Below are 26,064 nucleotides of genomic sequence, written 5' to 3' on the forward strand. Positions count from 1 at the left end.
CTGATTAAAACCATGACCACAGTCTGGGTATCTGTCGAAACAAAAATGGTGGGTTGTTTTTTTTAAAGCAGGCACCAAAAAGAACACATTGAAGGCACCTGGCATCAATAGGCAGGGAGTTCCAAAGTGTGGGCGCTGCTGCCACACTAAAAGATGGGACACCCTGGGGTCAGCCATCTGACACAGTTCTCCCCAGTGCTTGAGAAAAGATGGGGCTCACATTTGCCAGTAAAAGAGATGCATTTTTCTGCCTGCAGCCTCTCTCTCTCTCTCTCCCTGCCCCATTTCCAGGAGACACTGCCACACTTACAGAAGGAGGGGAGAGTTGCTCTCTTGCACTCGGGTCCTGCTTGCAGACTTCCCTTGCGGGGCATCTGGTTGGCCACGGGGACTGAAAGCAACAAGTTGAACTACAAGGGCCCTGGGCCTGATCCAGCTGCCTCTCCTGGTGTTCTTATGTCTCTGGGCGGTGCAGAGGGAGCTTATCTCTCTGCCAGGTGCTGCACAATGGGGACAATTCAGCTTTTAACAAGGAGGCGCTGAGTGATGGGGGCATTTCCCATCCTGCAACAAGTGGTTCAGGGGTATGTCATCTCTGCCCCCTCACCTTCCAATGGGTCTTTCAAACATACCCCCAGTGCCACCCCTGGTTACAGAGTTGGTGATGAGGGGGGCATTTTTTTTAAAGGACACAAGTATTGTCCCATCCGGAACAGGGAAAAGCAAGTCCCATCTAGTCCAGCACCTCTGTCCTCGCAGTGGCCAGCCAGATGCCCCAAAGGGAATAATAGAATCATAAGAGTTGTAGAGCTGGAAGGGAACCCAAGGGTCATCTAGTCCAGCCCCACAAGCAGGACCTGAGCAGAGCAGCAGCAGCACTCTCCCTTTTGTGATGCCCACCCAACTGGCTTTCAGGGGCATCCTGCCTCCAACAGTGGAGGGAGAGCATAGCCATTGTGGCTTGTAGCCATGGATTTGTCTAATCCTCTTTCAAAGTCATCCATGTTGGTGACCATCACTGCTTCCTGTGGGAGGGAGTTCCATAGATTAACTATGCACTGTGCAAATAATGTTGCTTTCGTATGTTGGTTTCATTGATGCCCCCTTTCCCCAAACTTATGCGTTCCCATCCACATTGTTTGGCTGGGGAATTATATAATGAAGTTCAGAGAAGCAGTTTCTCGCTGAAACACAAATAAAACCAGGTCTCTCGTCACCATCCCTCCTTATTTATGACGCTTACAGAGGAGAAAGGAAAGCGCGGAGGCACAGCAAGGCCCTGCCCACACAGCCCCACTGCCCTTGGCTCTGTCTTTTTGTCACTCAAGAGTGTGACGCGTACTTTTGGGAACTGGAATGCAGGCATGTACTCCGCAGGTGAGCTCGTGCAACTGAAATCATATGCTGGCCCTTGAATCTGGCTCAGACGACAACCTTGTGGTGTAGGAGGTCTGGATCCCAGCACAGGCAAGCAGCTCTCCCCTCGCAGCCCCTTTTCCTTGCTCCTGAGTTGCTGCCAGGCCAGTTCCTTCCAGCTCAGCTCTGCCTGCATCCCTGAAGGGCATTTTCTGCAAGGTCCCAAAGCACCTGCAGATGGTTAGAGGTCAGAGAGAGGGGTGTGGTGGGGAGGGAGGGAGGGAGGGAGACAGGTGTTTTCTCTGGCTAGCGCAGGTGCAGAGAAACAAGATTCCAGAGAGGACACACCAGGACTTTTCCACCAGAGAGGCAGGGTAAGTCTTTTGCATGCTCTAGGGTTGTAGCGGGTTAACTCAGGCAGCCACCTGTGGCTTGCGCACTTACCTGGGATTCAGCCCATTAAACATAGCAGGTCTTACTCGTGTGTAATCCAGCCTAGAGCAGAGCTGTGGGAGTCTCTTGCAGGAAACCCCCTTGCAAGGGGGGTCTTCAGAGAAGACTCTTGGTTGCTCCCGTAGCTGAAGCGACAAGGGTTGCTCAGGGTGTTTTGTTGGGGTTAATTCTTTCCAGTTTGGTGGTTTTCAAGAAGAAACAGCAGCAGCTGCCATGAATTCCTACTTGAGGCAGAAAGAGGAGCTAGAGATGTGAATTAGTAGCATTTTCTCTTAGAAATAAACCCTGGGGGAGGTGGGGGCCTTTGTCTTTCTGAATTTTTGAGTAATTTGGCAGCCCAATGCTATGCTAAGCAGGAAGGTCAGCTTTGCAGGGTTTAGGCCGAGCTTAAGTGTGCACAGGACTGCAGCCTCAGGAACTTGAGAATATTTCATGTTTACAGTTAAAATAATGCGGGGAGCTACCTGGATCGGCCTGTTTTGTGTTATACCGAAGTTGTGGCCCATAACTCCAGGTGCTAGTGGAGTACTCAGTTGTGCAGAGGAAAGGCGCTCTGTGCATGCCTAGAGGCACCCTTTCCCTCCTGCTTCACACATTCCATGGCAATGTGGGGCTGAGTTCACCCAGGTCCGGCTTGAATTAGATGGAAGAGGGCCAAGGATGGATTTAGGGAAGGGCCCAAAGTTGTTAGCTCAGTGCCCTCCAGCAGCTCAGAGCCCCCCAGAGGCCCATTCCCATTTGCACCAACTTGCCCACAGGATCACAACCCCCACAGAGTTGGGAGGTATGGTGCAGCAAATTCCAGCCTTTCCTCCCTGCCCCACCATGCAGTCACCCACTGGGAATCTTCCCCATTTTCAACAGAGGGGTGCTTGCCAGCCCTATCAGCAGATGGATGCAGAAGGTCAGCAGAAGAGGAAGGATGGAAAGGAGGAGGAGGAAGAGCGGATTCTGATGCTGGAGCAGAGTTGGAAACCTTGGCCAAAAACACGGAGGAAGATCAGAGGTAAGGGGAAAGGAATCCAGGGGTCTTTAAGAGTCAGAGCCTCCCCTGGGTGATTATCCAGAGACAAGTTCCCTGTGCAGAATCCAAGCTGGTCGTCAAAACCTTCAGGTGCTGGTGGGAATGCAGGAAGAATCAAGGCAGTCCTTTTTCACACAGTGACCACCACCAACCTAGATAGCTAATAATAATAATAATAATAATAATAATAATAATAATAATAATAATAATACAGTAATCTGCTCACTCTGGGGAGTTTCCAACAAATTATAAAAACCACAGTAAAACGTCAACCATTAAAACCTTCCCTATAACAGGGCTGCCTTCAAATGTCTTCTAAAAGTCAAAAAGTTGTTTATCTCCTTGACAACTGAAGGGAGGGCGTCACCACCGAGAAGGCCCTCTGCCTGGTTCCCTGTAACCTCACTTCTCGCAGCGAGGGAACCGCCAGAAGGCCCTCAGAGCTGGACCTCAGTGTCCGGGCTGAATGATGGGGGTGGAGACGCTCCTTCTGGTATACAGGGCCAAGGCCATTTAGGGCTTTAAAGGTCAGCACCAACACTTTGAATTGTGCTCAGAAACGTACTGGGAGCCAACGTACTGTAGATCTTTTCGGACTGGTGTTGTCAACAGGCAGGGAATTCTCTAGGTGCTGCCATACATCAGGCAGGCCCCTTCGTTGTACCTGCTGAAACATCTTTGTTTAAGCAAGCCTGCCCAGATGTTTATTGGAAAGCTGATGTCTTAATCTGTTTGCAGTCCACTGCTATTTTAACTTTTTGAACGTTTTGAATTATTGTAGTTATTTTCCCATTTGGTCATTTCATTGCTTGATTCCTTTTCTGCAAAACTGCTTTGAGGTGGCTGCTGTTGTTTTTCTAACAGCCAAGCGGTATATACATTTTTTTTATAAACAATAAGTGTTTATGAGCGAGTGCGAGAGAGAAATCAAGGCAGAGAAGAAGTACCTGCTTGCCTTTGAGAAAGAAGGGCAGCGTGATCCGACCAAGAATTAGCAAGCCAGGCAATGTGCCTAAAAAACACTTGTCATGGAAAATGCACGATCCGCTGTCATGTGGGCAGGGTTTGTTGGTCCCTAAACAACAGTCCCATCTGATGAAGGCGGAGCCCTGTCGGTCTCGAAAACTGGCGCTGCTCCCCAGCCAAGTGAAACCCCGTGAGCGCGCCAGAGATGTTCTAAAGCAGGAACCAGCGATGGAAGTGGCCGCCTGTGGGGAGGAGGTGTGGGATTCCAACGCGGTGACCCAGAGAGCGATTTAGCTATGGATTTAGCCATTCCTGCGTCTGGCCAGCTTCAAAATACGCCCGGCGGGGAATGGAGAGGAGACTTTGTCCCGGACTTTGTGTTTTTCCTGCGTCTCTCTCCCCCCCCCGCCCCCCAAGCACAAGTCGGACAAGACTGAGAGCCGAGCTGATTCCATTTGGTGCTAAATGGCTCAGAAAGGAATCTGAGATCTCAGAACGCAGTAGATTTAACCTTCCTGCGGGGCACAACCTTTATAACTTCCAGCGTGCTCTGGTGAAAGAGTGTGGGAAGAGTTTTCCCCCCCTTATGTCGCTGTCCCATCTCAAAGCCCTAAGTGTTTCATGATATATGATCCAATGTTTATAAATATACGCCTAGTGAGAGCATAAGCGTAGTAGCATGGGCGCAGCTGCCCTCCCCCCAAATCAATCAAAACCAATACAAATCTGAGGTTCTGCTCCCCCCCCGCCCGCCACAAAAATTCTGGCTACGCCTATGCTAGTGAGGAGTCGTAGAATTGTAGCGTTGGAAGGCACCCAAGGGTCATCTAGTCCAACCCCCTGCGATGCAGGAATCTCAGCTAAAGCATCCTTACAGGTGGCCATCCAACCAATGCTTATAAACCTCTAAGGAAAAGGAGAAAGTGCATTTCGCCCTCCTGCCATCATAGGACTAAAATTCAGGGTCACCCGATTCAGCAGAGATTCCAGGCAGGCAGATCAAAAGGACTTGTCTGCACTGTTGTGAAATTAACTGATGGAACGCCCTGCCACAAGGTTCTGACTCAAATTGTCTTAAATAGGGAGGAGCTGACCCCCACCCACCCACGGAGGGAGATGAGTCTGTTACAGGGGTGGGGGACTTCTCAGGTGCCATTGGACTTCAATGCCCATCAGCCCCAGTTAGCAAGACCAAAAGGTCGTGCAATGCAGGGGCTGGACTAGATGACCCTTTGGGGACCCTTCCAACCCTACAATTCTCTGATTCTCGGTCAGAGATGTTGGGAAGCCAGCAGGCTCCCCACCACTAGGGTGAATTTGACGCAATGGGAAAAAAGGGAACTTCCATGTGCAGTGCCAGTCAACCTTGGAGCACTATTTACTGTTAAATGAAAAGGAAGAGAAGGCTTTTACCCCCACGCCCCGCTTGCAGGCACCTGATTCTGCAGTGACGCTCCTGACATTCATATGCTGTGTCCTTAAATCTATAGATAAAATCCTGCAGCAGATTATAATTGTTAAACCGTGTGACCTTAAAAATTTCTCAGCGAGTTGTTTTCATCAGATTTTAAAATTGGAATGTCAACATTTGTGGGGGGGGGGAGGGACAGATTCCAATGTGTGCCAAATGCAGGGTCTGCAAACCCCCCCCCAAAAAAAAACCCGCTGGGCTTTTCTTCTTATGGGTGCCAACGTACCTGACTCACCCTGGTCCTCTGCTGCCTCCTGCAGGCTGCCTGGAGTTCGTCAAGCGGCAGCTTTTCCGCGTGGGGGACGACTGGTACTTCCTCTTCGCCCTGGGGGTCATCATGGCCCTGGTCAGCTTCGCCATGGACTTCACCATCTCCAGGATGGCCAACGGTAACAGACACCCCCCAGACTGCTCTCAGTCAGTCTTAGGCTCCTAGGAGCAGGAGAACCAGAGAGCTAAATTATTATTCATAGGATTTATTTAATTGGATTCTTGCACTGCAGCAGGTTGGGCTAGAATTCAGTGTTTCCCAAACGAGGGTCTCCAGCTGTTTTTGGACTACAACTCCCATCATCCCTAGCTAGCAAGGCCAGTGGCCAGGGATGATGGGAATTGTAGTCTGGAAAAAACAGCTGGAGACCCAAGTTTGGGAAACACTGGGCTTGATGATGATGACGACGATGATGATTTTATTATTTATACTCCACCCATTTGGCTGGGCTGCCCCTTTTAAATTAATAGACTTTGCCAACGTTGGTCCATTGTTTTCAATGGTTTCATTGTGAGTGTAGTAAACCATAGAATTGCAGAGATGGAAGGGACCCCGGGGGTCATCTAGTTTAGCCCGCCCGCTGCAATGCAGGAACCACAGCTAAAGAATCCCTGACTTAGTTGGATGCTTAGTTGAATATCTCCATCTGTTCTCCCATCAAACCCCCTACGGAAAGGATCGTAGCCTCCTCGCATTTATCCCCTTTAATGGGTTCATTCATTTAAAAGATTCCTATCCTGCCTTTGGGGCCCAATTAGCAGCAATTATTGACTTGCAATGCCATTTATAAGAATGATTCTGTGGGCGTCAAAGCCCTTGGAACAGGCACCCCCAAACTCAGCCCTCCAGATCAGGCATAGGCAACCTTGGCTCTCCAGATGTTTTGGAGCTACAACTCCCATGATCCCTGACCACTGGCCCTGTTAGCTAGGGATCATGGGAGTTGTAGTTCCAAAACATCTGGAGAGCCAAGGTTGTCTATGCCAGTGTTTCCCAACCTTGTGCCTCCAGATGTTTTGAGACTACAATTCCCATCATCCCTAGCTAGCAAGACCAGTGGTCAGGAATGATGGGAATTGTAGTCCGAAAACAGCTGGAGGCACAAGGTTGGGAAACACTGGTCTATGCCTGCTCCAAATGTTTGGGGACTACAATTCCCACCATCCCTGACCACTGGTCCTGTTAGCTAGGGATGATGGGAGTTGTAGTCCCAGAACACCTGGAGGGCCGAGTTTGGGCGTGCCTGCCTTAGAACAAAGCCACCTTCAGAAGCTATCCACGAAAACTAACTTTCTTGCACAGCTTTAAAAAGGACTGGGCAAAATGTGAAGGCAGAGAAAGACGCTGTGGTGCCCCCCAGTTCACTGCTGGACTCCAACTCCCAGAAGCCTCAGCAGCCGGGATGACCAATGGTCAGGGGGATGATGGGAGCCGGAGTCCAGCAACATCCAGAGTGCCGCCACATATGTTCTCCATCTGTCCATTCATAGAATCACAGTTGGAAGGGAGCTTGAGGATCATTTAGACAAGTGATTCCCAATTTTGGGTCTCTAGCTGGGTTGTGTTTTTTTTTTGTGTGTGCTTTTTTGGACTACAACTCCCATCTTCCCCAGATAGCAAGACCAGTGGTCAGGGATGATGGGAACTGTAGTCCAAAAAAACAAACAAACCAGAAGAAAGCAGAGTAGTGATGGGGGTAGCCAGGGGCAGTAAAGGCAAGTGTCAGGGGCAGTACATGGCCTGTGTGGTCCTCCAGCCATTGCTGAGGCAGCCCAGCCATTGGCTAGGGATGAGGGGAGTTGGAATTCAACTATGTTTGGAGGGCGATGGGTTCTCCATCGTTGTGTTAAGCCGCCCAGTTTAAACCAGCTGCTAGGCGATGCGTCCAGAGGGACATGTCGATTTCCCTTTCTGTTTCTTTAGCCCACATGTGGCTTTACCAAGAGATTGGGGACTACCCGGTGCTGAAGTACCTCTCCTGGACCATGTACCCCGTCGCGCTGTCGGCTTTCTCAACTGGCTTCGCGCAGAGCATCACACCACACTCTGCAGGTGAGCCTTTGGGTGGGGGTGGGGGTGGGAGCAGGGGTCGGCCACTGGCAGCCAAGGTGCGAAGCCAGCCCCGGCCCCAAACCGCCAGCAGCTCAACAGCCTGCCTGATTCCCTGGCATCTTAACAGCAGAGGGAAGGGAAGGAGAAGGAACATCAGGAACTCCTGCTCACCACCTCTGTCTTAACTGTCATATCTGCAGCTCCTTTTCCTTCCAAAAGGAAGCCTGATGCAGCTAGGAAAGTGTGTGAACACAATTCATTTGTGGAGGACTGGGGTGCAGGAAGTTTGTACTCTGGGGAAAGGTCAGAGCTCAAGTGGTAGAGCCTTGCATGCAGAAGGCCCCAGATTCAACCCTGGAACAGGGCCAGGTTAAGAGCATTAGAGGCCCCTGCATATATCTAATTCAAAACATAAAACAACAATGTTGTCGTTTAGTCGTTTAGTCGTGTCCGACTCTTTGTGACCCCATGGACCATAGCACGCCAAGCACTCCTGTCTTGCACTGCCTCCCGCAGTTTGGTCAAAAAAACAACAATAAACAGTAGAATAAAATACAATTTTTTCAAAATGAAATGAAACCTACAGTAAGATGGGATATAATGCTTGTTTTTGTATACTTCCACTTTATTTGTATTTGAAAAAAATTTCTCCTGCTTTTTCTATTTGCAGTGTCTTTGATCAGATCCTCAAAACATCTTACGTAACGCATTTGCTACTATACTTAGTAGGCATCCAGCGGGCCTTGTTTGTATAGTTGTTCTGTTGGGATTTGTAATATACTTCAGCTGAGAAAATGAACGCTCAGCTGAGCAATTTGTGACCATTAATGTTAAAAATCCGGCAGTGGAAAATTTCCTGCGACGCCCCCTTTCCCTCGATGCTCAAAGCATGTGCTTGTTTTGCTTAATGGTTAATCCAGCCGGCCCTGTCAGGTAGGGCTGGGAGAGGCTCCCTGCTTGAAACCCCAGAGTTCTGCCAGTCAGTGTAGACAAGGGTCTGATCTGGTATAAAGTGGCTTCCTCACTTCCTGCGTCTTAAGGGAAGCTCACAAGGAATGCCAAATATAAGAACAATGTTCTGCTTTGCATGCTGAAGGTCCAGGTGGGGCCCGAGACCCTTGAGAGCTGCTGCCAGTCAGTGTAGACAAAACTGAGCTGGATGGATTAATTGGCTAACTCAGCAAAGGCCTTGAAATGTAGGTAGGTTCCGAGAGGAGGCTTCCGGTTCCGCCTGCAGGAATGGCTGACCTGTTTTCCATCCCTCCGACCTTCATGAGGAATTTGGCGGTTGCTAGGGGAGTAAATGGCAACCCCCCTACCTCTCCGGGGGTTACGGAGAGGGGCCGCTGGCCCGCGATGCCCCCAAACCCACTCCGATTGTTTAAGGAGTGGGGGGGGGCTTGGGCTGAAAGCACTCATGAGGAACGTCGGAACTCCCGGACGCCAAACTGCATGGGGGGGCTCCATGATTAAAGAAGATAATTAGGTTTTAAATTCATGGACATGCTTCAGAAGGAGGGGCAGAAGCTCTGTTTACTGCCGAGGAATTTACGCTGCTGAGGGTGAGGAGTCAAAGGCTGTATTTTATCTTGAAGAAGGATTGATGGGGACGGAACGACAAGGGAAGTGAGTCTTTTTTATTTTTTGCATATACTCTATGAGTTACTCCATACCTTCCCGGACGTGATGTCCTGGCTTGTTTGGAACGAACGAGAAATAAAAGATATCTGTGTGAGTTGAACTTTATAAACTGTTGATACTGAGTATATTTTTTGAAGATGTAAAATTGCTGACGAGAGAAGCCCCCCTCTAACTGGATAGAAGGAGTGCCTGGAAAGCGTTCGGAGGATTTATGGGGTGTGACGCACTTTGAATTTGAACAGCGACCTGAAGCTAAGTTCAGCTATAGGGCAAGGAGAGCCACTAATTTATCAAGAGTCTATGCATAATGTGACGGCTGGATCTTCTGCCTGGAAAAGCTGTAAATTTTATAAAGATCGTTAATCTACATAGTTATGGGAAGAAAACGAAAGTGATTTGAGTTTTCTAAAATGGCGCTGCTTCGTGTTGAAAGACCGACGCAACAGGGACACTCCAGACCAAGAAGATTTATGGGGAGGCCGGACTGATTAACTCACACAGGAGAAAGAACATATGTGAAATCTCGTTTGATACTTATCTCAGCAGCTGGGGAAAAACCGGATGAAAGAGGAAAACATCTTTGTGACTGTAAGGGAAAGATCGGGACTATTATAGACTTTGAGTGATGATTTAGACTTTAGAAAAAGACGGCAGTGAGCAGTTGCGAGGAATCCCCAATTTCTTGAAGCATGGGAACCCCGAAAAATTTTAGATGATTTGGCATAATATTCGGTTTGATTGATATGTATTTGTATAATTTGAAATAATGAATGTGATATAATTGTTTTTAATTGGAAAATTAATAAAAATAGATTATAAAAAAAAGAAAGAAATGTAGGTGGGTTCCCACGAGGCAAGACACATTGATAACAGCAAGAACCTTTATTGAACTACATAACTTGGAATCAGAGGCAAAGCAACTGCTTATATACATTTCTGAAAGCCTGGGCCACTCCCACTCCCAACGTGATTGGCTGTCTAAACTTCCAAACTGCGAATCACGACTCAAAGTTCAAGGGCCAATGGCAGAGGCCCAAATCCTGAAATCTTCTGTGATTGAACAACGTCTATCGAATCAGAACACAGGAGCTCAGAATCGTTAATCCAGACTCAAGCTCAGGCAAACACAGACCACTGAATACATAACAGGCCTCCTATGAGGTAGGCCAGGGAGAAAGCTGCTGGGTGGGACCAATGCAGAAAGAAAAGAGGCAGATCCTCATTGGGAGGCCACTAGGAACATCTTCCTAGACAGCCTGGAGGCCCCCGAAACAATCTGGAACCTCCTCCCTGTGTGCTCCTTCTTCCAGGTTCCGGCATTCCTGAGCTGAAGATCATCCTGACGGGGGTCATCTTGGAAGAATACCTGGCCATCGAGAACTTTAGCGCCAAAGTCGTGGGCTTGACCTGCACCCTGGCCTGCGGGAGCACCATCTTCCTCGGGAAAGTCGTAAGTGACCCGTTGGTTGGTTGGTTGAAGGGAAGCAGCCCATGAGCTTTTCTTCACCGTTTACACCCTGTGGCTGTTTGAACAGGCTCACACCCCCAGCAGCTTTAGAGCAAGGTAGCTTGGGTCTGGGAGAGGAGGCGAGTTGGAGTCCTGCAACGACTGCCTCCTGGTCCACTTAAGAAACTTGACTCAGTGGACCATGCCACCCTCTGCAGGAGATCCACCGGGATTCCTACAGAAACATAAATTTGTAAAGTAGGAAGGGATTGCAATAATAAGAATAAGAATACCTATAAAATATAATGTATTATTTATACCCCACCCATCTGGCTGGGTTTCCCCAGCCACTCTGGTGGCTTCCAACATAATAATAATAATAATAATAATAATAATAATAATAATAAATGTGATCAAGCATCAAACATTAAAAACTTCCCTAAACAGGGCTTCCTTCAGATGTCTTGTAAAAGTCAGTTAGTTGTTTATTTCCTTGACATCTGACAGGAGGGTGTTCCACAGGGCGGGTGCCACTACCAAGAAGGCCCTCTGCCTGGTTCCCTGTAGCCTCCCTTCTTGCAGTGAGGGAACCGTCAAAAGGCCCTTGGAGCTGGACCTCAATGTTTGGGCTGAACGATGGGGTGGAGATGCTCCTACAGGTATACTAGGCCAAAGCCGTTTAGGGGTTTAAAGGTCAGCACCAACACTTTGAATTGTGCTCGGAAACATACTGGGAGCCAGTGTAGGTCTTTCAAGACTGGTGTTGTATGGTCTCGGCGGCTGCTCCCAGTCACCAGTCTAGCTGCTGCATTCTGGATTAGTTGTAGTTTCTGGGTCACCTTCAAAGGTAGCCCCATGTAGAGCGCATTGCAGTAGCCCAAGTGGGAGATAACCAGGGCATGCACCACTCTGACGAGACAGTCTGCGGGCAGGTAGGTACTCAGCCTGCGTATCAGATGGTAGTTCACTTAGCCCAATCCCCTGCAGCCCAAGCATCCCTATAGAATTGTAGGATCCCTCCCTCTACTAATCTGCCCTCTGAGTCCCTCCTCTTGTCTTCCTCCAGGGGCCTTTCGTTCACCTCTCCAGCATGATTGCTGCCTACTTAGGGAAGATTCGGACCAGTGTCTCTGGGGAATATGAGGTAAGGAACAAGGGGGCAGCAATGCCCCACCCCACCCCCCACCGGGACTAAGGGGTGGAGTGGGCCTGCCCAAGGATTCCTTCACCAGATTGCTAAATGTAGATTCCTTCTCCCTCTTGACACCTTCCTACATTCACAACCAGGGTGGCTGAAGAGGTGATTTCTGCCCCCACAAAATAACCACCCCACCGCATTTTCAGTGGGTGCTTTTGAGCCAAGTGGGGATCCTTGCTAGAGGCAGGGGATAAATTGGATTCCATTCGCGTTAGAGGTGAGTCCAGGACAATATGCAAACCTAAATTGCAGCCATCCTCTCAAATTTGCACCTTTCCAAACTTTGCAAGGCAGAGTCAGGCGTACAGAAATGCATAGAACGAGGGCAAAGTGTACATAAAGAGCATGCATTAAGGAAAAGCAATATGCACAAATCTACATATATAAAAATGTAGAAAGAGCGAAATTGTGGGCTCCACTTTTCTCCGAAACCGCTTGACGGATTGTGTAGAAATTTGGACATAACGGTCCACGGCAATACCCGAGTGTTTGCATAACCTTGAATTGTACACACCTAACACAGGTAAAAAGGTGTTTTTACCCAAACAAAAATAGCGCCCTCCAGTGGCACAATCCTGACACCTCCTCCTCCACCACCACCACCCCTCCCCATGGAGACTAGGCCACACCCCACAGACCCCGCCTCTGACATGAGCCATGCCACCCAGGGAGACCCCTCCACCGACAGAGTACATGCTCAGGGAGCTAGCCCACCCCAGAGACCAGGACACCCCAGACCCAGGCCGTCCCAGAGGTCCGGGAACCACTGTCACGGACCACCCCGCCTGACAGGCCCCTCCAGAAACACCCCCCCCCCCTTGAGACCCAGCCCGCTCCGGGAACCCCTGCTGCACCGCCCAACAGTCCCCACAAAACACTCAACCACCTCCTCAGGAACCAGCCCACTCCGGGAGACCCTTCCACCTCCCCGAGACCCAATCCCCCCCGGGGAGACCCTACCATCCACAGACTCACACCAACCCTCACCTATCCTAACCTCCATCAACTCTTCCATTCCAAAAAGGACTTCCCAGGTAAGAAATTTTTTTTAGACCTGCCATTCTTCCCACGGCAACGCGTGGCCGGGTACAGCTAGTGTGTTATATTAAGAGAAATGGCTTTGCAGAAAAATGTGTACATTAGGCAAAAATCACCCACCCACCCGCACCCACAAAGATTTCACACTAGAATGTTGCAGATTTTCCAAGAGGTCTCATTTCTTTTATTTTTCAAAAATCGCTAACTAATGTAGAAATGAGAACTGGATTTAAGAGGTTGAGAAACGAGAAGGAGAGCAACCGGAAGGAACGGATTGTCTCCCCCAATCTTTGCTCAGTTTAATAATCTGAGCACAGAGCTGGAAAGGGGTCAAACTTGAGTGGCTCATGCTGGCTTGGAAGGCAAATGCAGCACTCAGCACCCATTCTGGAGCCCCAGTGGATTCATGCTTAGCCGCGCTGCCTCTCAAGCAGATGCAAGAGGCGCTTAGCAAATGGATCTCTCTTCCTTCTAGAATAAGAGCAAACAGAACGAGATGCTGGTGGCCGGAGCAGCTGTTGGAGTGGCCACTGTCTTCGGGGCTCCCATCAGCGGTAAGAGAAACAAGCACACAGACTGAATCTGTGGGTCAGATTCAGTAAAACTAGCTGGCAAGTGACTTGCAAAGTTTACAGAGCTTGGAGTTTGTGCGTGTTTGGCGAAAACGCTTTGCGTCACTCTGTCATGCAGCTCATATCTAAAGCGGCAAACCAGTGGTCATTGGGGGAAGCAGGCTGTTTTGGTCAGGGGCCTGCAAAAACCACACCTCTCCACTCTGGCTCGAAGTGGGTAAGAGACTGCCCGTCCCCCCACAGCTCTGGGCAGCGAGACGAGGCGTGCAGGCTCCTCTGGGTGCCTCAGCGGAGGGATCCAGTCACAGTCGCGGAGGAAGTCAGTGGCAGAGCGCAAGAGGCGACAAACAGCAAACTTCATGCGTTTATTGTCCATGGTTTCTCCCAACTTTGAAGGCGTCCATGTGTCTCCTTGCCAAGGCACAAGGGAGCCCAGGTCCGCCTCTGGTTGGGGCATATTGGCTGCCAGTTGCCGACCTCTGCTTTACCTATTTTCTTCACCTGGTTCCACCAAGGGGTCCTCTTCAGCATCGAGGTCGTGTCCTCCCATTTCGCAGTCCGGGACTACTGGAGGGGGTTCTTTTCAGCCACCTGCGGGGCCTTCATGTTTCGCCTGCTGGCTGTCTTCAACAGCGAACAAGGTGAGGAAGCTGAGCAGAGTTGCTGGGGAAGCGCAAAGCGTTGCAAAGCGGGTGGGTGGAGAGCAGCTCTTGCTTCCGGTTTGCTCTGCAGTGTTGGCGCCCTGGCCAGCGTGCTCATCCACATAGCAAACACCTCTCCCCACTCGCTGCGCTTACCTTGCGTGGGTGGGAAATATATTTGAGGGGTGGGGGTGTTGCTGGGAGGCCTCACATGTGGAAATATTCTAAACCAGGGGTGGCCAACTTCCAAGAGACTGTGATCTACTCACAGAGTTAAAAACTGGCAGCGATCTACCCCCTTTTGGAGGGTTCAGGTCCAAGTTGTTGAGCTTTTTTTAGGAAGGAAAGCCCTGCTTTGGGTGGTTCAGGTCATTTTAGGGGTGCAGGGCAAAGATGTTGAGCTTTTTTTAGGGGAGCCAAAGTTTTTTAGCTTCTTTGGGGGAGCCACTGATCTACCGGTGATCTACCACAGACATCAATGATCTACCTGTTGGACATGCCTGTTCTAACCTGACCGCAACTGCCCTGGAAATATATGACTGAGCAATTGTGGCGACCTTGTTGGAAGTGCCGAACCCTCAGGTTTGCTGCAAGAAGGATGTTTTGTGTTAGGGAAGGGACAATGGGGCTGCCATATGCTTGAAAATAGCGTCTGGGCATATTTTTCCAGACTCAGCAAAATGTCTGGGGAAACCTGAACATATGGCAAGCAGGGTGTTGTTGTTTTTTAACTTAAAAAGCCCCTTTAAAATCCCAAAAATGTTTGATCCCCCCCACCCTAAAAGGAAAAAAAAAAGCTCAACAACTTTTGTCCGGATTTTCACTTTTGCGAATATGGCAACCCTAGTTGAACAGGCTAGGTGTGCCCCCCTCCCTTGAACCCCTTCCCCTCCCTTCCTCACCATTTTCCCCCCCCCCCCCCATGCAGTGGAGGATGGTCTATGTGTGCAAAGGGGGGCTCTGGCACACCAATCTCAGTCTTCACCCCTCCAGGCCCACCTGCCTGCCTGCCTGCCTGCCTCCCTTTCCCAAAGGTTCATCCAGTTAACCCCCCCCCCCCCCCAATGCAGGAACCACAGCTAATCCTCCTTAGGCTCAGTGTTGCCCTTGAAGAAGAACTAGCAGGGAGGCGAAAAAGGAGGATGGAGGGGGCAAGGCTAGGAGCAGTTTCCCTGTCGTTGGCTCTGGCGCCACCTACTGTTGGGTTCCCTGCCTCCCGCCCTACCAGCCACCACCGATGCTGCGTGAAGATGTTTCTAGAGCAGGGTTTCCCAAACTTGTCTCTCTCCGGCTGATTTTGGACTACAACTCCCAGCATCCCTAGCTAACAGTATCAGTGGTCAGGGATGATGGGAATAGTAGTCCAAAAACAATTGGAGACCCAAGTTTGGGAAACCCTAGACCTGGATGTTGGTGGTGGAGGAAGGCACTCTGGGGGAAAAACCTCCGCAGCCACGGTGAGCAGGTGATGGGTGTCAAACAACGTGGCTTGCTGGTTTCCCCGACTGGCTGCGCAGGAGCAAAGTGGGGTTTGGCCCCAAGCAAATGGCCTTTTGCAAATGTTGGCCATTGGTGGGGTGGGGAGGCTTAAGCCAGATGGGGGAGAGAGGAGGGGAAAGTGATAAATTGGGGAAGGGGGTCTTGGGTGGAAGGAAAGCGGGGGGGGGGACTCAGGTAGATGAGGAAGGGGGCTTCTGTTTTTGTGGGCACCCCTGTTTTGTGTTTAAAACACATTGCTTTTTCTCCCTCCCCAGAGACCATCATGGCTCTTTTCAAGACCAGCTTTAAGATTGACTTCCCCTTTGACCTGCCAGAGACTTTCTTCTTCATGTTCCTTGGGTGAGCAGGGTGTGCTTGAGGGATTTGGGGGTCTGGTCCATCCCAGCATCCCCTCAATAATCCTGGGAACTGGAGTGTGCTGTTATAGGGGGGGGAATAGAAGGTTTGGCTTTTGCTGCCCAACTCCCCAAGGGACAGAGTCCTCTAAGTCCATGGTCGGTCAGAGATGAATAGATGGAAGCAAGATCCATAGAAAGCAAGGGGGATCTTTATTTTTCTGTTGCAACAGAGTTTTCTCCCCCCCTTGAAAGGAGGTAGGAGAGACTCAGAACAATGGTGTGTGAGCCCCTATATAGACTTTTGAAATTGTCCACCCTGTACCCCAAGACACACACCCCCCCAAAAAAAACCATACATACATCACAGAAGTGGTTTCCAGCAGATATTTGAGAGTGTTGCTTCTCTCCTGTCTGCCAGGATACCTGATAATGACTTACTTGATTGCATTTTTTCTGGGTAGCCTGGCGATTCCTTTGAGATGGTGAATATTTTAGTTCAGGCATCCCCGAACTTCGGCCCTCCAGATGTTTTGGACTACAATTCCCATCTTCCCCGACCACTGGTCCTGTTAGCTAGAGATCATGGGAGTTGTAGGCCAAAACATCTGGAGGGCCGCGGTTTGGGGATGCCTGCTTTTAGTTCCTGAATCTCTTAAACATATTGATAATTCGCACAGCTTAGCAGATACTTGCCTGACTGTATTCGAAAAGGGAGGTGTAAGTCCAAAGACAATTGGAAAGCTTTTCCCGTTTCCTTCCTCATTGCAGAGAAATATATATGAGGTCAATTTGAGAGAGTCAAAATGACTTCAGGATTGCTCTCTTGTACTATTTCAGACATGTGGTTGAAATACTTTTGTATGTGTTTGCCTTGTACATTCATTCTATATTTGAGACCTTAGAATTCTTAGAACGGTGTCAAGGCTTCTGGGGGGGGGAACTACAGTTTTTAGGGTCCTTCATGGGGGGACCATGTGCTTGAAATGTGACCCATCTCCTTCCTTGCAATGCAGCCTCGGGGTGGGGTGGGGTGGGGGACGACACCGAAGGGGTATTGTGTGCCCAGCAGTCAAAGTGACCCTAACCCACCCTCCCTCCCTGCTTCTTTGCAGCGCAGTCTGTGGGGTGGTGAGCTGTGCTTACCTTTTCTGTCAGCGCTGGTTCCTGGGCTACGTCCGGAGGAACTGCTTCACGGCCAAGCTGCTTGCAGAGGAGTAAGTCATACCTTGGGAGTAGGGGTCATGCGCTGGGGCTCATGTGGGGTGAGGCCAGGGCTCCTGCAAGGACCAACCAACCGGTCTTGAACACACTGCTGCCTCTCAGCCTCAGTTTCCCACTCTGCAAAATGGGAACAACAGAAGTTTGCCTCGCCAGGTTGTTGCATGGGCGATAAATGTTCCATGAAAGCACAAATGAACCGTAGCAGCTGCCATTCTCCTTTCACATATTTGGGGTCCTCTTGGGTTTTCCATGACATAGGGATTACAAAAAATAAAAATAAAAAATTCTGGCTTTGGGAACAGAATGAGCAGGGTATAGAAAAAAAGCATATTGTGCGCAAGGTATTTAAAAGTGAGTGACAGTAGAGGGGTCAGCTAACTTTTTCAGCAGGGGACTGGTCCACTACCCTCAGACCTTGTGGGGGGCCGGACTATATTTTGAAGAAAAAAATGAACAAATTCCTACGCCCCACGAATAACCCAGAGATGCATTTTAAATAAAAGGACACATTCTACTCATGTAAAAACACGCTGATTCCCAGACCGTCCGTGGGCCAGATTTAGAAGGCGATTGGGCCGGATCTGGCCCCCGGGCCTTAGTTTGCCTACCCACGGTAGAGATGGACCAACATTTTATTATTACTTCCCCCATCACCCCAAGAAAAAATATTCTCCCTTGTATGCAAGCTTTCAAGTGGCACAGAAATCCTCAGCACCTGGTGGAAGAGCTTTGTGATGCCTGGAAAATGTACAGATTCCTCCACCCAATGAGCTTTTCTATTTTTGCTTTGAGCTGTGTGAAACTTGCTGGTCTGCCATCAGAGTTAGCTTTGTGCAGGGAAGCCCTGCCTTTCATTTCCAATCCCGGAAAATAACCCTAGTTTTATGTTTGTTTGTTTGTTTGTTTGTGGTACATTTTTCCAGGAAACCTCTTTACTCGGTGCTGGTTGCCCTCCTGCTCTCCTCCATCACCTTCCCACCGGGCCTGGGGCAGTTCATGGCCTCCAAGGTAAATACTGGGTACCTCTCTCCTTCCCAGCACAGAGCACCCTGGAGCATGTGCAGAGTGCAACCCTCTCCCTGCTGAATAACAACAGGTGGCACCCACGGGCCTGACAGCAGCCAGTGAACGGGCCCAAGGCCACCCTGTCTGGTGGCACAGAAAGAGGAACCCACTGCTCCCCCCCCCACAGACCAGAAGGGGGAGGGTGGGTGGGCCTCCCGTTTGCGCCAGCCCTTCCAGACCCCCATCTTTCCTCCCCTGTAGCTGAGCATGAAGGAGCTCCTCACCTCCCTCCTTGACAACCACACCTGGAGTGCCCTTTCCCAAAACGCATCGCTGGCCAGGCCCCTTCAAGTCGATGCCCACAACCTGTGGCTTGAGTGGTGGGACCCCAACATCACCATCTTTGGCACGCTGGCCGTCTTCCTATTCATGAAGGTACGGGGGGGGGGGCTCTGACGAGGGACAAAGTGTTCAGGTATGGTGCTTTCACCCTCAGAAGTTGGAGTGTTCTCAGGCATGCTGGCGGCATCACAGGCTGTCTGAAAGCAAGTGGCCGTTATCTGTTGCCGCAGAGGGACCCCGGGCCTCACTTTTCCGTCCTCTTTTCGCAGTTCTGGATGCTGATCCTGGCCACTACCATGCCGATGCCCGCTGGGTACTTCATGCCCGTCTTTGTTTATGGTAAGCGCCCCCCCATCTCCCCTTTCCCTGCATCAGATAACCACCACCCCCTCCATACTGGGTCACAGAATCAAAGAACTGGAGAGTTGGGAAAGGTGACCTTGCAATGCAGGTAACACAGGATCATTTTCGCTGGTCTCAGCTGCCAAGCACCAAATGGGCCGGAGAAGGGGATCTCCATGACAGTTAATCCAGTTCAAAACCAGTTTGAGCGTGCAGTGGAGACGTGGTCTGGAAAGGATTGTCGCGTAGATGCAACCTGCTTCTTTCTACCTCTTCCTCCTCCCCCACCACAGGAGCTGCACTCGGGCGCCTGGTTGGGGAAACCGCCGCCTTCCTCTTCCCCCAGGGCATTTCATCAGGGGGGGGCTCCAGCCTCATCACTCCTGGAAGCTACGCACTGGCAGGTGAGTCTGCAACGTGGCTCAAGGTGGGGAGTGGGGTGGGCACAAGCCAATAAGCCATGGCAGCCAAAGGTCTAGGCAACTACGGCTAGGCAGACACTTGCCCCCTCCCCTCCACCCCAGGGACTCATGGTTGTGATGACAGCGAGGTCCTCTCTCTGTTCACTACAATTCTGCAGGGGGGGTGGTGGTGGTGTCTGTCTGGAGGATTCCCTCCCAATTCTTGGGGTCTTGTACGCAGTGAGGGTTAGAAATCTATCAGAGGAGCTGGCTGGCCACTTAAATGTCCTCATCAGCATCCTGCAAAAAAGGGGCTAGGTTGCAAGAGGGGTGGGGCCCTCTGGGCTCCAAGGTGGGCCTTTCCTCCTCCGCCCCCCTCACCTTGCTGCTAGGTAGGAGAACAAGAACCAGAAAGGTGTGAGAGAGCTGAGCTGGAAACCGGAGAATGAGGGACTTGCTGGCTCTGTGCTGCATCCAAAGTGGCAACTAATGGTGAAGCAAGATTTCTTGGGGTGCTGATGCCATGACCCCCCATAGGTTGTACATATATGTGAATAGAACCGTATATCTTGAAGACGCCACAGTCTCCGCTGACCTTTATTCGGAGGGAACCGCAGCGTCTCCACCCCCATCGGTGCTGAGGGCCTTCTGGTGGTTCCCTCGCTGCGAGAAGCCAAGTTACAGGGAACCATGCAGAGGGCCTTCTCAGTGGTGGCACCCGCCCCGTGGAACACCCTCCCACCAGATGTCAAAGGGAAAAACAACTACCAGACTTTTAGGAGACATCTGAAGGCAGCCCTGTTTAGGGAATCTTTTAATGTTTAATAGATTATTGTATTTTAATATTCTGTTGAAAGCCAAATATATAAATAATATAAATAATATAAATAATATAAATAATATATTATTATTATTATTATTATTATTATTATTATTATTATTATTACCGGGAACCCCTGGAGTCCCTCGCGGCTCAGACACACTGGGGTGGCGTGTTGCAGGGGGAAGCCACAACCTTAAATCCTGGGGCGATACCAGCACAGAGGAGGGCCAGCTCTGTCATTAGGCAGGGCTGGAGGACAGAGCTGTGTTCGATGCACGACTTGTCCTCCATCCCCCTGAGCTCCTCTGCTCTGGTGGGGGACGCCGTCCTCTTCAAGCAAGATGCAGATCTCAGCCAGCTCTGGGACTTGGAATAGGAATCGGGGTGCGGTGGGGGCTAACAAGGGACCCACACCCAGGGTGACCTGCCGGCCTGCCTCAGGACACCCCGCCCAGGGACAACCCTTGCTCTAGATTCTGCTCTTCTTCTTCTAGGGGCAGCAGCCTTCTCCGGCTCGGTCACCCACACCCTCTCCACGGCCCTGCTGGCCTTTGAGATGACGGGGCAGATTGCCCACATCCTGCCCGTCATCCTAGCCGTGCTGATCGCCAACGCCATCGCCCAGAAGTTCCAGCCCTCCTTCTATGATGGCACCATCATCGTCAAGAAGCTGCCCTACCTGCCCCGCATCAGGAGCAGGCACATTGGGTGAGGCGGAACCCCCTCCCACGTCACAGGGTGCGGGGGAGCAGGTGGGGGCACAGCTTCTCGCCCTCCCACTCCCGGGACATTGAGGGGCATCCCGAGAGCCTTCTCATCTAGCTGCTTGCTGATGAGGGAAAGGACACTGTGGCCACACTCAGAGTCTCTCTTGCCTTATGCCGCTTTGCATGTCGGGAAGGGCCATAGCTCAGGGGCACAGAGCCTGCTTTGCGATAGGAAGGTGCAAGGTTGTCGTGGAGTGAGTTGGCCGCTAAATCACACAGTTCAATGGTTGGGAGTGAACTCTTCATGGACTTGGGTGAGGGTCAGGCCTGATGAGCCCAGCAGCTCATTCCTTGTAGGTCTTACTCCATGAAACCAGTTGCAGAGACGTCCCCGCCTCCCCACAGCCATCTAGGTCTGCTCCTCTCCCAGGGCTCCTTCCGAGCAATCGGAGACTGCACCTGCATGAGACCAACTTCTCCTCTGTCCTTTTCATGCCTCTTCTGGTTCTGGGAGACTAGGGGAGAGTCGGGAGCTTGCCACAGCCAGAGAGGGAGACATCGGCGATGCTTCAGCAGCCCAATTCATCTCTGCCTCTTGGCTTCCCTCGCCCCACACTTCTGCTTCAGTGTCTTCCTCTGATTCTGGACTTCTCTCTGCCACAGACTCTCCCAGCTCACTAAGCCCTGTTGCCTCCTCAGCTTCTGACACCTCCTCCTCCTCCCTGTCTTCTCCCTGTGACCACTTATCATCGCCCCACCACCAATCCCCAGGCTCTGAGCCTTTGACCCTTGGGGGTTCCCAGCTGGTTCCTCCCACCCGTTCCTCTGGGTCAACCAGACCATGACATAGGTTCAATCTTTGCTGGCATCTCCAGGTAGGGTTGGAGTCTGCCTGAAACCCTGCAGAGCCATTGCTGCCGACCTGTGTGGACACTACAAAGCTAGATGAACTGACTCCCTACAAGGCAGCTTCCTATGTCCCTATATTCCAGGGCAGGCCACACATTTACCAGGCTGTGTGCATGCCGTCGATTCACAGGCTTTTTAACAGCCCTCTTCTTTACTGGGCTCTCTCTGGAGTCATTCTGACGCCACTTTCTCCCGCCTGCAGCTCCTACAAGGTCACTACAGAGGAGTTCATGAACACCAAATTCGTCGCCCTGCCCAGAGATGCCACCTTCCAGGAAATCCTCAGCACGGTCACCTCGACAGACGACTCTGAGTACCCGGTGGTGGACAATGCTGGTACTGGGACTTAATGGGTTTTCTGAGGGGGAAGGAAGCCCTGCAAAGCTGGGTGCCTGGTTCTCCCCTCCCACCACCTCCCAAACCCCCATGGCCTTCCCTGTGGCATCAGGCCTGGGGCTTTATTTCACTTCCAGCTTTGTGGGGGGTGTTGAGGCCCTGTTCGGTCAAGGCGACCCACCTGAGGCTCTGCCTATCCGGCCGGCGTCACTCTCGCTCACTTTTGGGGGGAAACCATAGCATGGAAATGAGACAAGGAGAAACAGCAGGAATTGAGAAGCAGCTGGGACTTGCTCTTTGCCCATGCTCAGGAGGCGCCAGGGTACGTACCCAGGCACCCCCGTCACAGTCCACAAAGAGATCTAGAGTGGGAGCTGCCCCCTTGTTTCAGCATAGGCCTCGATGGAGGGGACCTAGTTCTCTTCTACCTCTTGTGTTGCAGGGGGTTGGACTAGATGACCTTTGGGGGACTCCTTCCATCTCTACAGTTCTAGGATTCCACTGTTGGAGGCAGGATGCTGCTGCAGGGCCAGTTGCTGTGGGGATCCCTAGTGGGGTCCTGTGGGTGGGCCTCCAATCAGGCACACCTGGGTGACCACTGGGGGGGGGAAAGGATGCTAAGACTAAGGTGGGCCTAATCCAGCTCATCTCATGTTCTTCCTTTAAAGCCCTAAATGGCCTCGGTCCAGTATACCTGAAGGAGCGTCTCCACCTCCATCATTCTGCCCGGACACTGAGGTCCAGCACTGAGGGCCTTCTGGCGGTTCCCTCGTTGTGAGAAGCCAAGTTGCAGGGAACTAGGCAGAGGGCCTTCTCGGTGGTGGCGCCTGCCCTGTGGAACGCCCTCCCAACAGATGTCAAAGAGGAAAACAACTACCAGACTTTTAGAAGACATCTGAAGGCAACCCTGTTCAGGGAGGCTTTTAATGTTTAATAGATTATCGTGTTGTATTTTTCTGTTGGAAGCCGCCCAGAGTGGCTGGGGAGACCCGGAAAGATGGGCGGGGTATAAATAATAAATTATTATTATTATTATTTTATTTTTATTATTATTATTCCTGGGGTGCTGGGTTCAACAGACCCTCTTTGGCCTGATCCAGCAGTCGAGCCCCTCTGATGCCCTCTTCCTTCCTCCTCTCGCCCGCAGAGACAGCCATGTTGCTGGGGATGATCCAGAGATCGGAGCTGATCAAGTTCCTCCAGACGCAGGATGATGCCAGCCTGCCCCACAAGGCACAGGGGGAAGAGGTGGGTCACAAGCCCTTGAGGCGGAGATGGGAGCTGCCTTCTGCTCTGTGTGTGTGGGGGGGGGGGAGAGGCAGCACCTTCTCTGCAATGCAGCTTAGCCAGAGTTGCGTGTGCACCCCAATTGCCACACCCTGCAAGGTTTCATTCCGCCTCCCCCTTTCATGCAGCCTCCATCTGCCCAGACCTTGGAAGGATCCTGCGCCATCAGCCCCGTGACCCTGCAGCTTTCCCCATGGATGTCCCTCCACCAGGTAAATGGATGGCAGGCAGGTGAGGGTTATCAGGTGGTGAAGCATGGCAGGAAGTGCTCTTGGCTCTGGACACACCAACGTCCCCTTTATTTGTTCACAGCGAAATGGAGCCTCCATGCCCAGTAGGAGTCTACCTCCAAATGTCACCGGCTGGAGAATAATGGCAGGGAGGGCTGTTGTTGCTGGAAGTTGGGGGTGTTTATTTTATTACAGAGAGAAAGATCCTTTGGGGAGGGGAAAGGTGAAGTGTTTTCTGCCAGCCTCCCAACGGTTAGTTTTCCTGCCACAGCCTTTGTGGGGCTGCTTCTTGTAAAAGGGAAAAAAACACACACATAGCTGTGCATTCTTGGCCGTTGGGCCCTTCCTCCAGCCTACCTCGCAGGGTTCCTGAGAAGGTGGAACGGGATCCTACCTCTTTGCGCTGTGAAAATGAAGGAAAGGGGGCATTCTCTGTGTGCGCATGCCGGTCTCACAAGTTGCTGCTGTTACCAGGGGAATGGGCCGGCTTTTCAAGATGCAAGGAGCCTAGTTAAAGGAGATACAGGAAGGGCCTACCCCACATCACCATCCTGACCTCCGCTCCATCTCTCTCCTCCCCATTTCTCTCCCCACAGGTGCACAACCTTTTTGAGCTCCTGAACCTTCAGAGAGCCTTTGTCACGCAGCTGGGGAAGGTGGTTGGCGTGGTCTCCAGGCATGAGGTAGCTGGCTGGCACTCTTAAAGCGGGGGCAGATTGCGAGAGGACGGGGCTGGATCCTAAGCTCAGAGAGCGGCAGAATGGGGAGAGCTGCATTCGAATCCCCCTCCTGCCCTCAGCCGCAAAATGCACCGGGTGACTCTGGGCCTGACCTACCTCGCAGGGTTGTTGGTGGGAGAATGCCTTACAGCACACCCAGAGTGCTTCTGAGAAATGCTGGAGGACTAAGCGTTTCTTGAGGAAGGAGTTCCCAGTTCCTCATCAGGGGTTGCAGAAAAACTAGGGCAGTTAAACCTGTTCTAGGCTGCTTGCAGTGTCAACACACCCACCCCACTTCCCATCCATCTCTCAGTCCTTGCTCTCTTCTTTTTCTTCAGGTAAGGAAAGCCATCGAAGACCTGGCAAATCCCAAAGTAGCAAAATGAGAAGAGACGTCGTTCCCAACAGAGACCACAGAGGACCAGGCGGGGATTCGAAAGGAGATTCCTATTGAATGCTTACCTAGTGTCTAGAGCAAATTAAAGATGTATTTTCACACCCTTGGTGGCAAATGGGGGTGGGTGGGGAGGTCCGGGAGGGGAGCAGAAGCTCTTGGCACATCTTGAAACCTTTAACAACTGAAACTTTTAAACAACTGAGAAATATTTTTAAAAAACCCTTTTTCTATTACAATATGATGGAAGGTCTGTGCTAATATTTGGGCTGAGTTGAAATGGACCCCCCAATCCACCACCTGAATTTCTGGGGTGGGAGTGTTTCAGTGGTTTTCAGGGTGGTACAGAATAATGTGGATTTTTTGGGGGGGGGTGTCTTTTTAAAAAACCCACCTTCTGCTCCTAGGAGCACCACCTCTGGGCAAGGAAAAGAGGGAGTTGTCTGGTGACAATTCCTTTGCAATCAAAGCCTGTCCGGAACAGATTTCCTGCAAGAACAGCTTAAAGTGCAAAAGAATCACATATAAATTGGTCCCTGCTTTCCTCATAGAATTGTAGAGTTGGAAGGGACCCCCCCGAGGGTCATCTAGTTCAACCCCCCCCCACGACGCAGAAATCTCAGCTAAAGCATCCATGACAGGTAGCCATCCAACCTCTGCTTAAAAACCTCTAAGGAAGGAGAGCCCACCACCTCCCGACAGAGCCTATTCCACTGTCAAAACAGCCCTTGCCATCGGAAAATTCTTCTTGATGTTTAGTTGGAATCTCCTTTGTCACCTCGGTCACCTTCCTCTGCACATGTTCCAGCTTTTTCCCCTGTTGCATCGGGGCTCTGAGCTGCTTTCCAGCAGACAGTGCACTCTGGATACACGGAGGCATTTCTGTGCAATATCTCTTTTATTATTTACAAAATATACACACACAGCCGGGCTGTGTGGGGCAGGGTGGAGGTCCCTCAAAGCAGGTATCTCCCCACAGCCAGCCAAGCAGACTCCCCTGGAAGAAAGAGCGAGGGTTTTTCCCCCATCTCGTTCTGCAAACCAAGCAAGCAGATGGAAGGTGGCCTTTTGGCAGCTCTCGCAGACCTGGGAAGATGGGAGTGGGGCACACAAAGGCCCGAAACGCCTTGCCTATGTGGCCCCATCTTGAGAGGCCTCCTTGGCTGCCCCTACAAAAGCCAAGCACCCTAGGGCTAGTACCAGAGTGGCCCCGGAAGTTCAGTTTAAATAAAAGGGCTGTAGCAGTGAGATTAAGGGACCCAGGTGGCGCTGTGGGTTAAACCACTGAGCCTAGGGCTTGCTGATCAGAAGGTCGGCTGTTCGAATCCCTGTGACGGGGTGAGCTCCCGTTGCTTGGTCCTAGCTCCTGCCAACCTAGCA

The 26,064-nt window shown here is 51.2% G+C and overlaps 1 protein-coding gene across 3 annotated transcripts; it reads left to right on the forward strand.

Annotated features, from left to right (window-relative positions):
* Nucleotides 1-1,342: 1,342 nt before the first annotated feature.
* On the forward strand, nucleotides 1,343-25,428 carry LOC118086919 (chloride channel protein ClC-Kb-like). 3 transcript variants are annotated; one of them, XM_060276307.1, is made up of 20 exons: nucleotides 1,343-1,377; nucleotides 2,674-2,815; nucleotides 5,531-5,659; nucleotides 7,465-7,593; nucleotides 10,545-10,684; nucleotides 11,748-11,825; nucleotides 13,393-13,471; nucleotides 14,005-14,130; nucleotides 15,885-15,969; nucleotides 17,081-17,182; nucleotides 18,113-18,197; nucleotides 18,456-18,629; nucleotides 18,806-18,875; nucleotides 19,172-19,282; nucleotides 20,597-20,810; nucleotides 21,921-22,054; nucleotides 23,202-23,302; nucleotides 23,470-23,553; nucleotides 24,168-24,254; nucleotides 24,629-25,428. In XM_060276307.1, the coding sequence occupies exons 1-20, from the start codon at nucleotides 1,357-1,359 to the stop codon at nucleotides 24,674-24,676; spliced, it is 2,139 nt and encodes a 712-aa protein (XP_060132290.1). In that variant the 5' UTR covers nucleotides 1,343-1,356; the 3' UTR covers nucleotides 24,677-25,428. The 3 variants fall into 3 exon arrangements, with proteins under 3 accessions (XP_060132290.1, XP_060132291.1, XP_034974889.2); XM_035118998.2 differs by lacking the exon at nucleotides 1,343-1,377 and adding an exon at nucleotides 1,658-1,730; XM_060276308.1 differs by lacking the exons at nucleotides 23,470-23,553; nucleotides 24,168-24,254; nucleotides 24,629-25,428 and having other exon boundaries at nucleotides 22,723-23,302.
* Nucleotides 25,429-26,064: the final 636 nt, after the last annotated feature.

Source organism: Zootoca vivipara, chromosome 6 (genome assembly GCF_963506605.1).
Source record: "Zootoca vivipara chromosome 6, rZooViv1.1, whole genome shotgun sequence".
Lineage (NCBI taxonomy): Eukaryota > Metazoa > Chordata > Lepidosauria > Squamata > Lacertidae > Zootoca > Zootoca vivipara.